At 38.1% G+C, this 16,166-nt stretch overlaps 1 protein-coding gene across 8 annotated transcripts in view; it reads left to right on the top strand.

Moving 5' to 3' along the window:
• ESRRG (estrogen related receptor gamma) overlaps nt 1-16,166 on the top strand; it is a 374,779-nt gene that overhangs the window by 348,818 nt on the left and 9,795 nt on the right. For all 8 annotated transcript variants that reach the window (XM_048296143.1, XM_048296142.1, XM_048296144.1 and 5 more), the window contains one exon: nt 10,914-11,183. In XM_048296143.1, coding sequence (XP_048152100.1) covers nt 10,914-11,183 — 270 coding nt within the window. The remainder of the gene's footprint in view (nt 1-10,913; nt 11,184-16,166) is intronic.

Raw genomic sequence — 16,166 nt, 5'->3', positions numbered from 1 at the left:
GAAGGAAAAAGAAGAGAAGCAAAAAGACAAGAAAAAGAAGATAACTAGTTAAGCAGCTAATGTCAGAGTAAAATTTTTGTACTTGACTGCTAATTCTTAATGTCAAAGCTGGATCTAAAACTCCTGCAATAGTCACTGCCATAAAGTTGTTCTTTTCTGTTCTGTAAAAATCTTCATGCCTTTTTTCCTCTGTGTTCTGTTCTAGCCATTTGTCACATTTATAGAAGTTGAGCTCTGCACATTATTAAATAAATGCATGCCGTGACTCAGGAGGAGGGTCACTTAGCTGCGTATTGGGTGTACTGACCAAGGATTTACTCTTACCCACTTTCTCATGTCTGAGGCCATTGAAATTCTTTGAAGATCTCTGCAGTTTGACAGACATCCCCAAGGAAGATTTTTTTTTCTTTACTGTTTTGATATTTTCCTTCTTTCCTTTTCATCTTGTAAATGCAGCATGTCAGATGTAATATAATATTTTCCATGAGATTGACCTCAGACCTGATCAGAAGTAATTAGATTCCTAAGGTGCTGCAAAGGTGTCTCATGGATTTCTGATGTACATACTGAAAGAAAAAGTGCTTATATATGTGCAGGGAATAGGCAGGGAGAAACAAGAGGCCTGAAGTTGTGTGTGTGCACATTACCTGTTGTGATCAACTGCTGGGTACAATTCGGGGGGCTAACAAATTGTAACCCAGGTGGGATGTGGAGTACTCGCTGTGCCAATGGCAGTAAAACTGGTGAAGACAGCAAAAATAACCCTGATGTTCTCCATGAGCCAGCAAAGCTTTCAGGTCTTTAGGGGAAGGAATCTCCTTTTCACTATGTGCCTTCCCCTCTCCCTCAAAACTGTTTTGATTCATGCAAACTCTCAGTGTAACTCTTAGGTTGGATAAGCATTGAATGTTACTGTTTTTAAACTGACCAGTCATCATGTAAGGTCCTATCGTTCTAAATATTTGATGAGAAGCTAAGGTCTCTCCAAGGCACCTCTAATAATAAACTTCCTGCAGGAAATTTAGAAAGGATTATGTGTTTCAAGGAGGAGCTGGCCGCTTAAAGTAAATTCTCTTGTTGAGTCATTTATTCCCTTAATAGGAATTTTCTGATCTGCTGTCATTCTTGTTCACACACTGGGTGTCACTGCCTCTAAACCACTTGTCATTCTTTAATGGAAACAAAATAGTCATTGCAGTCAGAGCCGCAATGTCATTCCACTACCCCTTGCTGTGTCGGCAATAGTGAAAATGACAGAGCGGCTCTCAGTAGGGGTAATTAAAATGTAAATATTGATATTTTATTATTTGAAATTACTTTCCAGTGCGGCATTTAATATCTCTCCATCTGTGCGGCTCTGTTTAGCGGTCACTTTAGTGCAGCTCTGGGATGCCAAGCGGCGGCTTGATCCCCGTTATGTCAAAATGCTTGTTGCTGCTTAATTTTGATATCTAATTAAGTGGAAAAGTACAGTCCACACTGTAATCCATGGCATCTTAACCAGCTGCTTGGGTATATTTAGAATTAATCTCCACTATGGAATCATCCTAATGTATGCAATTAAGAGTCTGCCGATGGCTAATTAGGTGTATTAGAATCAGGCAGCTTCCATTTTTTTTTTCTTTTCTTTTTTCTGTCTTTTTTTTTTTTCCCTGTGTGTGGACTGTTGTAGACTTAAGACACAGCCTCCAGAGATGATGTTAATGGGACATGCACACTCAACTAGGTAAACTGGAAATTTCACATTCACGTAGGAGAATATGTGCCTCTCTTCCCCAAACCAGGGAGACTGTAAACATGATCTGAAATTTTTGGCATCTGCAGCACATTAAGAAAATCAACTAACCAGCAGAAAAGTTTTAAAAATTAGGAAGAAGATGGAAGATGTGTAGGACAGTGGTCTGAGCTGTTATTTTCCTGCCACAGGGTGGGAGGGGATATTTACCCAAAATTTTGCAATCTGAAGATTTTGTTTTGGCAGTGGAAAGAGATTTTAGGTAGCTCAGCACACACAGGGTTAACAGACATACGTTGATTGGCTCACAAGCGTGGTTGTCTCCATATGCTAATACATTCCTGTATTGGATTCATATTATTAACATGATTGGGGAATTCCTGGAAACCTGACTTTGCCTGATGGAAAGACGGAGGGAGCAGGGATTGCCACAGCTCTCAGGGAGGAAATGACTGGTGGCTTCCCCAGGGGAGCAAAAGGCAAACAGCAGTGACCCAGCAGTCTTTGCAGAAAAGCCCTCTCAAAGCAGACCTGTAGAGGTTACAAATAAAAGGCAACATATATTAAATGCACAAGAAATCCCTCCTTTCTGTGGAAAAAAACCCTAGAAGTGATACTTTACAATCCAGCAAAGTTGATTTTGAAGACTAATGTGCTGAAGAAGCTTGAGCTTTTAAATTTCTTGATATCCCTAGTCAATATATGTGATTGTTGGGAGGCTGATGCGTACAAAGGTTGAAGCAAGCAGCACCTGAACCAGCACTGATTGTTTTTACTAGTTTAGCAAGGTTCCTCTGTCAAGTTTGTGCTTTTTTTTTTTTTGTTTTGTTTTTTTTTGTTTTGTTTAGTTGAGTAAAAATTAAAAAGGAGGAAAAAGGGTGGGCACTTTTTAATTATGTGTGATTGTAGTTGTATTTCTGCTAGCTGAACTCTTGGAAGGATCTAGGTAAGGCATACCACACACAGGATATGCAGATATTATGCTGGCTATTCTAAGCTGAACTGTATTGCTGTTCTCTAGAATGGATTTTGGAAGAAATTCAGCCCTGTTCGTTGTACTCTTTATTTTTCATCTATGTTCACTTTACTAATGACTTAGTGTAGTTTTTATTTTTCCGCCTACAAACCTGGCTTTATTGTACTCATACTCAAATACATATATCCAGAACAGATTGAAGAAGAATTTGGGTGAAATCAATATTTATGTTGAAAATATGATTAATGGGTTTTTTTATAAAGGCTCAGTGAAAAAAAACCTAATCAAGGCCATAAATACAATCCTGCTCCATTTTCTCCTGTGATTTTAGGAGCACACCATATCATGACATCCGCCTCTGCTATCTTCAATAAGGGGACGAAAAAAAATCCTGTACTCTAGCCAAACCATATTTGAAGGTTAAATTTTAAAGAACTGGAAGAGTTAACTTTAAAGAAGCAGATCAGATCACATATGTAGTGCATTGAAAAGATCACCCTCAGGAATCTGTGAGTTCATATTGGTGACCTGAAGGAGACTTACAGCTTCATTGCGCCATATTGCACTACTAGTCTGAATTTTTAAACTTTTTACATTGTCCATGTCTTAGAATTCAGCGCCTCACTGCAGGGAGGTAATGCACCAGAAGTCCTAACTGTCTTACACGGACAAAAAAAAAGGGGGGATTAAAAAAAAAAGAAGCAGTTTCCTGGAAAACACTTATCAAGTGTTTCTCTGTTCTCAGAGCACCTGGTGATAAAGCAAAATATAAGTGTTTCATCTTATATCTTTTTAATGTAAGGTTGGTTTCAGCTTGCAGTAAAGCTGTTTAAAATTGTGGAAGTTCCAGTGGTAAAATCAGCCCGAAGGGAAAATCAGGTATTAATCTGTTTAACTCTCTTGTCTTACATTTTCCTTTTTCTCAGTGAATACTGAGATAATAAGGTGTGAAATTATAATGGAAATAAAGAGTACAATACTTTAAACATTTCCAAAAATGCCATTGTAAAGTAGACATAGAACTCCATACATGGAGGTCCTACCAACTATGTTCTGAAGCAAGGGCAACTCACTAGGTTTTTTTTATCTTTAGTGGTTCACAGCAGAGTGTTAGCAACTGGTTATGTGAAGTCAGGGAGACATCCTTAATCAGTCCCATTTTCCAGCTCCTTTCCATTACTAATGCTAAAGAAGCAGCTCACAAGATCTTGCACTTTAACTAGAAACAGGAAATTTAAAAGCAGCTGCCTGGAAATATTTGGGTGGTTGGAGAAGGGTGCCTCTGCTCTCAGTACTGAAATCAGTTCGAACTGTAGTGGGTTACATCTCACTATGTGCATCTGACCCTGGGAAGAAATGACAGGCTCAAATTGCTCCTGTTTAGTGTTATCTTGTAAGGTTTCACAGGGTAAAAGACAAACCAGAAATATTCCTAACTGGTATTTAAATTACATTAACACCTTTTTGTATAGCTTGAGTGAAAGGTCACGCTAGACAAGCAGCATCTTCACTGTTTATAAATGTCTAATTTGCTGCTTTTAAATTGCTGTGAACTTCACTTACTTAGTCCTGCTGAATGAATCCAGTGTTGCAAATACTTCTGACAAGCGAATATTTGCTTAGCGAGAATCCATTGTTCATAATGGATTGAGAGGGACATGCAGTGTGAATGCATTTTTATTGCCGTGCCATCTCTCTGCTGTTGTTTCAGTGAGATGAAAGTAGCGTTGCGATAACAGCCCCGGGTTTCTTAGTGCTCTGCGTGGCATTTCCCGTCCTCCTGGTAGATGTTAGTGAAAAAATGCTTATCACAGGCATTTTTCCATGTTATAAAATATAAAAAAAAGTATGTATATTTTATAAGAACTTGGACAGCAAGAGTTAGGAATACAAACACACTTAAAGAAAACCTGAGGAAAGTACGCAGGCTGGGCTGAAAACATCCCAGCACTCTCCAAATGCCCTTTTATTTATTTATTTATTTATTTACTATTTTTTTTTTAAATTCGAGGCAGAGTGACTCCTGGGCACCTCTGTGTGTGCAGCCCAAGCTGCCCTCTCCCAGGGCTGCACGGATAACAGATGGCAGTCGCCACTCGTCATGCCGCTCACAACAGAGCCCCGGTGCTGCCTTCGCAGTGCTCTGCCGTGGTGGCAGGAGGAGAGGGGAGGCTGCACAGCAAAGCATCGCCCGGGAAGGGCGGTGCTCTCCCTGTGCAAACCTTACTGGAGGGAATCAATTTCTAAGAGTACCTTTAATTGCAGAAACCCAGTTCTAAAACAGCGTGGAAGCTGAATCCAGCAAACGGCTTAAGTCGAGCCTTTGGTTGCATTTCTGGTCACTTGGAGTTTGTGCTTTGGAACTTGATTTTTCATTTTCAAGTCTGGGCAAATACCTGCGTTTTTTATTTTGTGAGATGACACCTTTCACATGAGAATTCTCACTCAGACTAAATTTCAGCTTGTTACGGGCATCAAGTGCATTAGTCTTTGACTAGGGGCTCTGTAAGCAAAGGGGTATGAAAAAAAACCCCCAAACCAAACCTGAAATAATGGATTCACCCTGGCATAATGAGTTGTATCTGTTTCTGTTCCAGCTTTCAGGAAATTTCATCCATAATCTGGGAAATATGTTTGGTGATTAGTGAGAGCACTCTCCTTCTGCTTAATGGTTTTCAAAACCACTGAAATGTTTGTGGGTCGTGATACGTATTTTTAGACTACACAGTACTTTTAAATGTAATTAAATCCAATTTTTCTTGAATTAATATAATAAAAAGGATCTCTTAATTCAGATATATGTGGGAGATTGAGCCCTGCATGTAGCCTGAAAAAATGAATTATGCCATCCTCTTCCTTGGATTTTTGAGAGAATAATAGTAAAGGGCAGTGAGGCTATGAAGCTTTCTTTCAGCAAATGCTATGACCATGTCTAGAAAACATTACATAGCCCTAGCAGAAATTTCACTGCTGAAATTTCCCTGGCTTTTGTTTACATCCCTGGAAGGCAGCTGAAGTTGCTGGATGGATCCAAGCTCTTGGCTGAGTGTGCGCCAGGGAGGGAGAGGAGGGCAGAGTGACAGCTGTACATCTGAGAGTGTGTTGGACACAAGTCTGATCTTGAAATGGAGTTTTTGTATATTCACCTCAGTGCAGCCAGGATAAGCCTTTGGTCCGCTCTTGGTTATTTGACCATGAGGCCATGCACTCTCTAAGTAAAATAATCCAAGCTAAAAGAATTTTTTTTTGAAGTATTTATTATATTAGTTTGTTCTTTTGACAGTGGTGACTATACATCATTTTTGAAATGAAAAAAACGGTACTGGAAACATCAGTACCCATAAAACATTTAGAAAGAAGTTAATCTATCAAAATTAAGTGTAAATAATTTAAAAATCCCAGTCTTGATATTTCGACTGTGTAAATGTATTGAATCGGCAACACACTAGTGAACATGTCATTTTCAAGCACAGCTTTGATTATAAAAAATGTAAACGAAGATATTTGAAGTACAAACCAGGGCAAGAAAGAGGAATATTTTACTCATAAAGGTAACAATCACACAAACAACCGGTAAAATAAATAGGAGGCAATTATCAGAAAAGTGAAGCAACTCCCAGATTTGCCAGCAATTTCATAGCTGGTTTGATCAAATATTCAGATTTCTAAATGCATACCAAAGTGGAAGGGAAGTTCAGTCCCTGCAAAGTGAAATAAACTCTAGGATTTAAGTCTGAGTAGCCTCACTGAGGCATTGCATCAAATGTTTACAGATGAAAACAATGGTAAGTCCAGCCACTGTCTTTTTTTTTTTGGCCAGTAGTTCTCGAAGTGCTGTGTGCAAGGCACAGATCTTACTTTGGCACTTGACCATCTGCAGCTGCTTCACTCTGGCCCCTAGTGAGTTAGTGTCCATGAAGTCCATCTTAATGAAGTAGAGGAAAGGGTCTTCAGGAATATAAAAGATTTACCCTGCTTAGCATGGAGCTGTGTGCAATGTGAAATAGAGAGCAAGTGGTGCATGTGCTGATATTTGAAAAGATCTGTGGTTTAAACAGCCCTGTTGAAGAGGCTGTGAACTGTGTTTGGAGCTGGCTTGGAGTGCTGAGCACTGCAGAGTGCAGTCAGCTCGATGCCCCTGGTTCCTATAATAAAAATGCTAAGGCCTTTTTACCTATTTATGTCTTCTTCCTTTGAGCTTTGGGTTTACTGGTATGCAAAAGGAAAAAAAAACAAGCATATGTTCAGTTGCTCAATCAACCTTTTCTCAATCCACACTCAGTGATCTCAGTGAGTCATTACGGCATAATTACAATTTGAGTGTGATACACTGTTTGTAGAAAAGTATCTATTTTTAGCAGAAGAAACACTACAGTCCCTGAAAGGAGGAGAAAGAAAGGGAAAAAAGGAAGAAAATCTGTAACCAGCAAATCAATGCTATTGTTAACTGATATTACGAGACACCCCGTAGATTTACAATGCTTGCACTCAGCCACATAAAAACCACACTGGGAAGAATGCCTACCAGGGGTTAAATTCATATGCCTGCGCTGCAGCCTATTTCTGTCAACACTCAGCTCAGGAAATAAACATTTATGCTTTCTGAAATGAAAGTGTATTTTTGAAGACTAGCCGTCAGATATTTTTTGCCCTTCACACTTCCAAATGCTTAGCCTTTTTTGTAAGTTGACTGCAAAGTGCATCAGTTTGCTAGGCAAAAAGAAAAAAAAAAAACCTTGACAAGTGCCCATGGCATCGTTGTCAAGCACACGAGCGTCTAGTAGAAGATGGCAGGAGGGTTGGCACAAAACATGCTTCCTTCAAGCTTCTTACCTCAGGGGTACCTGACTCTTGAGAAGCCTTTCAATCCTTCCAAATGACGTTATTGCAGACTGTCATCTGGTTTTTTTGGAGTGTGCTGTATTGCAGATAAACATGCTATTTAACTGCAGGTCAAGGTACAGAGTCATCCTGCCAGCAAATGCCTGAGATACATCAGATGGCACTGACTTGGGGAGGGAGATGGAGAGGGATCAAACTTGTCACCACTATGGTACATGCTAAAGGGGGAGAAAGGTGCACAACATTGTATTTTAAAATGTTATTACACAGTTCTGCGTTGAAAGCGGTGACCTACAAGACTCCGAAGGATTGGGGACCCACCAACGCATGACAAAAGTTCCAACCCACACCATCATGCAGCATCTCAGGGTGGTTTGGACAGAGCTTGGAGATGGGACTGGAGAGGCTAACACTGGTCAGAAGGCTGAAAGGGTCCAAGTTGGAGACTTTTTAAAAAATAGCTGCAATTTAATATAGAAAATATCCCCTTGTCAGAGAGCATGGTTGATCTGGAGGATTCGCGTAACAAAAGCTCACAGACTCAGAGTTTGACATGAAATAAGTAAAACCTTCTCCACACAATTAAAAATAAACCTCTGTTTATAAATATATAAGCCTGTGTAATCTATTATTTTAACTGTGACTTGTTGAACACATATTAAAAGGGCATTGCTGTGATACAAGAGACATGCTGGATGCTTTCACATTTTCTGAAAAACCAAAATACAACAAAAACAGATTAATTACAACTTGATTCAGCTTTGCATTCCCACGAGGGATGCCTTTAAAAGTTAAAACATGCTTTCACTGAACAGGCTTTCAAGGGAAAGTTACTTCGATCAGGAGCAAAATAGTCATGTTGATTTGATTTATTATTGAAGAGTGGAACAGCATGCTTCGTATTTGCCAGTTTTTCTAGAATATAAAAATTTCTTTTGATTTTTTTTATGTGTCATATAAAAACAACTGGTATATTTACTGCCCCAGAATGCAGATTTTTCAAGAGTCCAGTACAATAAATTATATCAACATCCCATTTTTCCCCCTCCCAGGGCATATTCTTTGACTGTAGCACACAATAAATGTTACTGAAACATAGCATTATTTATTTTTAAAAAAATAAATCCAATGCTAACAAACCTGTATGAAAATAGATAAGTGAATAAAAGAAGGAAGTTGGGAGTTTTTTTGGGGGATAAAAAAGAATACAGAGAGAAATTGCAGGTTAAACTTTTTAAAATCAAAACTGATTTTATTGCCTTTTGCTTAATTAAACCTTTCAGAAGTGTGTGAAACATTATTATACCTGAAAAATTGTTAATTTGTAAATCACAGGGACAAAAGGGCTCCACTGCAACTTTAAAGTTTCTATGCACGTAAATGTCAATAGAGTGCCTTCTCCATCATCAGCACTAAATTCACATTGATGCCTCTTTTCTTCTCTGTATTGATCCTTCCATGAGAACGTAGATTTGTATCTGTTAATTAATGCGTCCTGAAACAGCGTTTGTATTAATCAGGCAGATAAGAAAAATTGGATGCCTGCACCCTCATGACAACCGTAAAAGTGCTGGCCCTGATAAAATCGTGGATGGACCTCAATAAAAAAGTTCCTCCTTCCACTCAATAAACTAATCATCCTGCTTTTAATTATTCGGCAGAAAGATGTGTGGAGATTGGAGAATGTGTAAATCTATTTACTAACAGCAGTGTCTGGGAGGGAGAATGGGGCTGTCACAGGACGGTGCTGCAGGCTACATTCTCTGTCCATCTGCTGCTGCAGAAAAACTGGTTCTTGAAAGCCAGCAAGGAACAGAAATGTTGGAGCTAATTGAAATCATGAATTCCTCCCTATAACCTTAAATGATTATTTCTTCTCCATTTCCCTCTTATTTATTTTAATCACAGATGTGTTATTTTCCATTGTCACATCTTCAAGGGTTTCCTGTTGTTGTTGGATCAGGTTTTGTTGTTGTTTTTTTTTTTTAAAGGTAGAGAGCTATGGTTCTATCACAAGACTCAAAAGACAGGAAGAGAAATGAAAACAAATAAGGAGGGAGAGAAAAATGAGAGAGGGAGCACATGCAGCCAGTTTTATATTTCATTTTTTATGGATGCCTGGTGGTTCGGATGTGGGCTTTTCCTTTTTATTGTATTAGTTTTGCTGCTTAGTGCTTATAGAGAAAATCTTGTTTGGAGTAGATGCCTTGCAGATTTGCTAGTTTATGATATATTCTTGCTTGACTGTAACTCTCGACTTTAAAAACAGAAAACTGCATTTAAGTGTAATTGAACACCAAACAGAATGTTCTTACAGCGGGAACCCTGTCAAAGGACATGTAAGCAACTCCATAAACAACTAAAGGAAAGCCTCAGACATGTCTTAAGACCCTTTAAGAAAAGCTTGACTAATCCCCTTTGATGATTTTATTAAGTACTTGTGGTTGATGGTGCCAACTGGCAAACTGCTGCATTTCACCAAGAGGCCAGGAAAATCACTTCCTCTCCCATATTGTTTTCTAGTACCTAATGTGATTGGGATATTAGCAGTTTGATATAATAAATTAACAGGTACCGTAAACAAGAGTCTGAAAAGGTAAGACAGTAAAGATGTTTGCCCTTAGTGATCCTATTAGGAAAGACAGCAGGGAGAGGGGGGAAAAAAAGCAAAAGTTAAATTCATTAAGAGGCTTTTGATAAATTTTTGGTTGCCCTCACAAAGAGGATCGTGTGACTGCTATTCATGTGGCACTTCAGTGTGCCACCCTGTTATTTCAACAAGTGTAGTAGTGGCAGGAGCCAGGACAGAAGTGATCAGTGTCTTTTCTGAGAAGGGTGGGTGTTACTTCTCTTTTCCCTGAAGTTAAAGTTCAAAGAGAATTTTTCTCTTTTCCATCATTACCTTAGTTCTATTAAAACATCAAATCTTCTCTTTCAAAAAAGTTTTCTTTTTTTTCTCCTAAATTATCCTTCTTGGATTATGGTAGTGCTGGATAGAGTCAGCAGATCCCTGTTTCACAGAATTAGGTTTTTACAACTAAGCACAAGAATTTCAGGACAAAGAAGATATCATACAAATCACAGATTGCCACTGCAGTACCCCACGAATTAATATGATTTTTACAGGAAGAGCCTACAAATTCCTGCTTGTTTAAAACTTTTGTTTTGATTAGAAAATGTTTGGTTTCATGTTGATTTATTTTCCTGTAGTAGGATGGGAAGGTGACACGCAAAAGCAGAAGGGGGAATAATAGAATGCATGCATGTTTTATCACAATGTATATAAAAATAAATCGAAAAGAGGATCAGATTTCCAAATGTGCTTAATATTTTTCCTGTATTTTTTTTTTTCCTGTTCAGGATTCTCCACTTTGTCTCTAGCTGACCAGATGAGCCTTCTGCAGAGTGCTTGGATGGAGATCTTGATTCTCGGTGTTGTATACCGGTCACTTTCTTTTGAGGATGAGCTCGTATATGCTGAAGATTATATTATGGATGAAGACCAATCCAAATTGGCAGGCCTTCTTGACCTTAACAATGCCATACTGCAGCTGGTAAAGAAATACAAGAGCATGAAGCTGGAGAAAGAAGAATTTGTCACCCTCAAAGCTATAGCACTTGCTAATTCAGGTTGGCAGAGTGGCATGATGGTTGCTACATTTTTAATGTGTCTTTCTTTTTCTTTTTCTTTCTTTCTTTCTTTCTTTCTTTCTTTCTTTCTTTCTTTCTTTCTTTCTTTCTTCTAAAATATTTTCTGTGTGCTTGCTTAAAACAGGATTTTATAATAAGAAATTGCTGATCATATTTTAATCTAAAAGGCAACAAACAAAGCAGTTCAAACTAAGAACAACTTTCTGGTTCAAAGTAATTGTGGAATATGTTCCTAAGGGAGTGGAGAATATTCCACTGTATGATCTGGAGAGTGTTTTACAGGCAGAGATCCCTTCAAATGAATATAGATGTTGTTCTCCTAAAATCCATTTCTTAATCCAGACAAGTCTAATCATTGCAATTAAAGCGAAAGAAAGGATGCTGGAGAATATGTTATATATTTTCTCTTTAAAGGCAGCCACTGATTATTTGATAGTCTGAATTCAGGATATGGGAGGAGGGAGGAAATCCATATTGAGTCTCACAAGGACCACACCTTACCTTACGGATCCTTTGCATTTATGAGAGTGCTTCTGCAAAAAATTATTACCTGTGCAGAAAGAGTTAAAAAATCTCAGAAAGAATTTTTTTTTCCTGCATTTGAATTTAAAAGTGCTGAAGCAGTGAATACTGTCAGATAAGTAAAAATCGTTTGTGCTTTGTTGTTTTTCTTTTTGTGTCTCCTTAATGCTTTATTGTGGTCTTAAGTCCCTTTTAGCATTTGCATAAAGTTCACGATAGATCCCTCTTTAATGACGTGCCGATCATTAGATACCTGTGTGTCAATAACATGCTCTGATGCTATGTTCCATTGACAGTCACACCGTGCCCCTCCATCTGCTTTTGTTTTGACCCTATCTTTGAACTTTATCTTGGTTGCTGGCCAGTAGTTTTCCCTTTAATTACAAGAAGGAAACTGTCAATAAAATCTGTTAAATGGGATGCAATGAGTGGCTTGAATGGGCGGACGGCTATTTGTTCAAATTCTGCAGCATTCAAGGTATTGACAGTTTGTTTTCTGGGGCCATATGTGACGATCAATCTCAGGCTGGGCTCAGCCGCGCTGAAAAATGAAAAACCAGATTGCTTTTGCTTACTTGTGGATGACGACTTGTGATTTGGCGCGGTCCTAGTGAGATGAGACCTTCTGCCCAAATTGCCCCCCTGAGAGCCAGGACGCGTGACTGTTTTTAGAAATAATTTTTTAATTGATTTTGTAATTAACAGTTCATCTACAATATTGATGCATGAATCCTCAGATTGATAGGAGGGAAATTGTTTTCAACAATGAAGTTGTACTTTCCTATTTATCTTTGTAATGTGATTTAGCACTCTGCATTTTTAATTGGAAATATAATTCAAAAACATGCAAAGCCAAAATGCTTATTAGTTTCTTTGTAAAATATTCTCCATCCCACTAACTCTGCCCTTAATTTTAGAATATTATCTTATTCCAGATTAAACAAAATGCTGAAATGCCTCTCAAAGATCAAAATTATTCTTAATTGAAGATTTATTTATAATTTTTGACCATTGTAACTAGACGCTTGAGGATGCTTTGCAGCTCCAGGAAGGTTATTTCTCAAAATTGGTCATGCTTAATGATCAGAGCAAGGAAGTTATCTGCAATTAGGAGTCTAAATGGAGAAGGGTTTTTGTATTTATTTAAATTCTGTAATTCAAAGACTGAATTAGAAATGTTTCTGCAGTTTACTTGACAAAAAGGATGAGGGCTAGAATATAGGGATATGACTCACACCTTCCCCCAGCCCAAAAAAAAAAAAAAAAAAGACACGCAGTGTTTAAGTAATAATAAAAAATAACTGCTGCCAAAAAAAAGTTTAGTCATACACTGTGCATAGAGTGTATCAAAATCATCTGTAGCTTCATTAACTTCACTGGAAATTACAACCAGGATAATGTCAGAGATAAATACAGTTCAGCATACTAAAATTCAGGGCACATTGAAGTGAAAACATTTCCTTCCCTCATCTTAAAAGAAATAAAATTGCTGTCTTAAAATGAAACTGTTGCAAGGAGGAGTTAAAAAGTAGCCCAGCCATTCCACTTCCCTTTCAACAGAGTGTTTTGGCTGCTGACATTTAGTATTTCAGCTTCAGGTTGTGCATGCAGCAGATACCAAACTTCTACCAGCTGTAGCTACACTAACCTCTAGGTGTAAAATATCACCTGCAGAATTACAACCCATCAGTGGCTATCAGATCCTTAGTGTTTTCTTTACAAATGCTGCTAAAATTAAAATAAAATTTAAGGTGGATTGATTTTTTTTTTCTTTTTTTTAATAGACAAGAGCAGAATAGCTTATTTTCATACAACTAGGAACTTGGTTAATGTAAATGCAGCTATATCAAAAAAACCCCAAAATGCCATTAGAAAATCAACCAGTAGCAATTCACATTTTAATATATTTTGTTGCTGCTTCTGCTTTCTTCCATTGTTTGTTCTTCCACTTTAAAATATATTAGCCTTTTTATAGCTGTGGAGAGTATAATAAGAAATCTTGGGTGTTTCAGACATTTTTGTCATATCCACACTGTCTAGAAAGATTCCCAGTTTGACTCTACTGTAAACAGTAGACAAAGATGGTTTTATAGCTGTGTATCTGTGTTAGTGATTTATGATACAGTGTCATAGTACTTTCCCTGCTGGTGTTTGGAAGCAGGAAAAAGAAATTGTAGATTGTCTTCATATTGATTGTATTTTGTTTGAATAAATACCACAAGCTTTGTTTTGGCCAACAAATCTCAGTAGCGTGAGCATTAAAACACACTCTTTTCTTTAGGCCTACAGAGCCCATTTGTGCAGTGCTGGATCTGAGATAATCCGGCCATTTGGTCCCTAAAAGGTGGGGAGGAGTAGCAGTTTTTCAGGGAGATTCTCTGACAGCCGCTATCAAATGTTCCCTGTGCAAGGCTGGCAGTGCCACACCACTTCCATAAATTTCCAGAAATGCAGGATGTGGCATTGTGGATGTTGTGGATTGTCACTGATTTCACACTGAGTGCATATAGACTCTGAGAAGTCTAAATGCACATGTAAGAGCACAATGCTGAAATGTGTAAACATTTCAGTCCTGCGTGCGTTAGGTCTGTACAGGCATTTCAGCAGTTATATTTAATATGTAAATACGGAATTTATCAGGTTAGATTTAAGCATCTGCATTGATTTGATAGTAATTAACACAGCCTTTATACTTCAGCTCCAGAGAAGTCACTCTTTCCTTGGCATTGTCCTTGTCCTGCCTGTATCACGAGTTCCTCCCCTCTTTCCCTGCCTTCTGTACACAAAAGCCAGGAGGTACCTGGAAGCCGTGGGATGCGGCTGCCCTGCGTTCTGCCTCACACCGCCCAAATGAGGCAAGCTGGCGCCAATGAGCACTTTGTTTACCCACGCAGAAAATCAACTTTGAATGGTTTCCAAAACATGCATGTACCAATTACTTCCTCGTGTGTAAGGGAAGGTGAAATATTTACAAAATATGTTTGAAGTGTACACAAGTGCAGGCACGCACACGGGAATGCTCCGGCACGGAAAAGAGGAGCTGCTCATCTCTTCTGTGCTAGGATGTGCTCCCATGTATTGATTAGGGAAATACTAAACAGGAAGTTGCAGGTGAGCAGTTTTTTGAAATTGGCTAATCAGTAAGGACTGAATTGGACCTCCAAGCCAAATGTTGCAGAAGAGCTTAGGAGTCACAACTGAGACCAGAGTTTTAAGAGAGGCTGAGGTCCCATCTAAGACCTAACATAGGAACTGGAGTGTCATAATACATCAGCACCTTTGAAAATCTGATATCTGTGCATCTGCTTCATAGGCTGCTGGCCTCTTGAAAAACCTGATCCAAATGTGGATGCTAGGCATTTAAAAGTACAGCCCTATGCACTGTTGAAAATTTAATCTCAAATGCTAAGTTACTGGCTGTGTAGCCTGTACCAAAAGAAGGAGAAAGGGACTTCTGCTCACCATCACATTATCACATTTCTGGTCTTTGATATTAACTCTCCTAAAAAAAAAAAAAATTGCCCTTTCAGTACTGAAGGAGTGTGAACCAAAAAGTATCTTGTGCATTTTAGCATAATAAAGTGCTGATCAATACTGGTGCCAGTAAAGTAACACTGTCATCTCATCCTGTTAAAAAATTAGTAAGTTCTTATAAGTTTTTTAGCTTTCTAGACACAGTGTACTCAGAGCACTAAGGCTATCACCATTATATGATATTATCATAATAGAAATTAATTGGTAGAGCCCAGTAAATCACTTCACAGGACATCATCTTTATTCCCAGTGCATGTCACAATGTGCTATATTTCATTTCTAATAATGTCCATTTTTTCATTTTGTTTTATATAGTCATCTTGTTAGTGTTAGAATTCATGATTAAGACATATCTGTCTTGACTGGGCATATATCTATCTATATCTGTATCTGTATCTCTATATATGTATACACACACAGCTGTGTGTTAAGGGTGTGTTACCAGTGTTTATTTTGACAAATATAAATAGCAAGGTCTTAACTCTTTCATGTAGTTTTGTATAGAGAGTAGTACAGCATAGAAACAAATTTTTAGAAAAGGAAGTCACCACTATAATCAGTTTTCATGTTGCTTGAAGACAGTTTCTTCCTCATATTCCATTTTCATGTAATGAAATTGATGACACCCAAAATTCTCAGAGAAAATAAGTAACTGTTACCATTTGCTTAATGTTAGCATTAGGAAATGGCAGCTGAGTTAATCAGTGGTTAATTAATGGTTGATCAATGGTTAATCATAATTTTTTTTTTTTCTGGAAGCTGCTCTAATAACTGAGTAACTTGGAGCTATTACTCACTTAGGGAATAAGCAGATACTATTTACATGTTGGTAGCGTGAGACTCACAAAGGGCAAGAAGCGAGGCCAAGCTTAGTTGTTCTCAATGGTAATTTTAATTTCTTGTATC

Source organism: Corvus hawaiiensis, chromosome 3 (genome assembly GCF_020740725.1).
Source record: "Corvus hawaiiensis isolate bCorHaw1 chromosome 3, bCorHaw1.pri.cur, whole genome shotgun sequence".
In the NCBI taxonomy this organism is placed as follows: Eukaryota; Metazoa; Chordata; class Aves; order Passeriformes; family Corvidae; genus Corvus; species Corvus hawaiiensis.
This window is presented reverse-complemented; position numbering and strand designations above follow the sequence as displayed.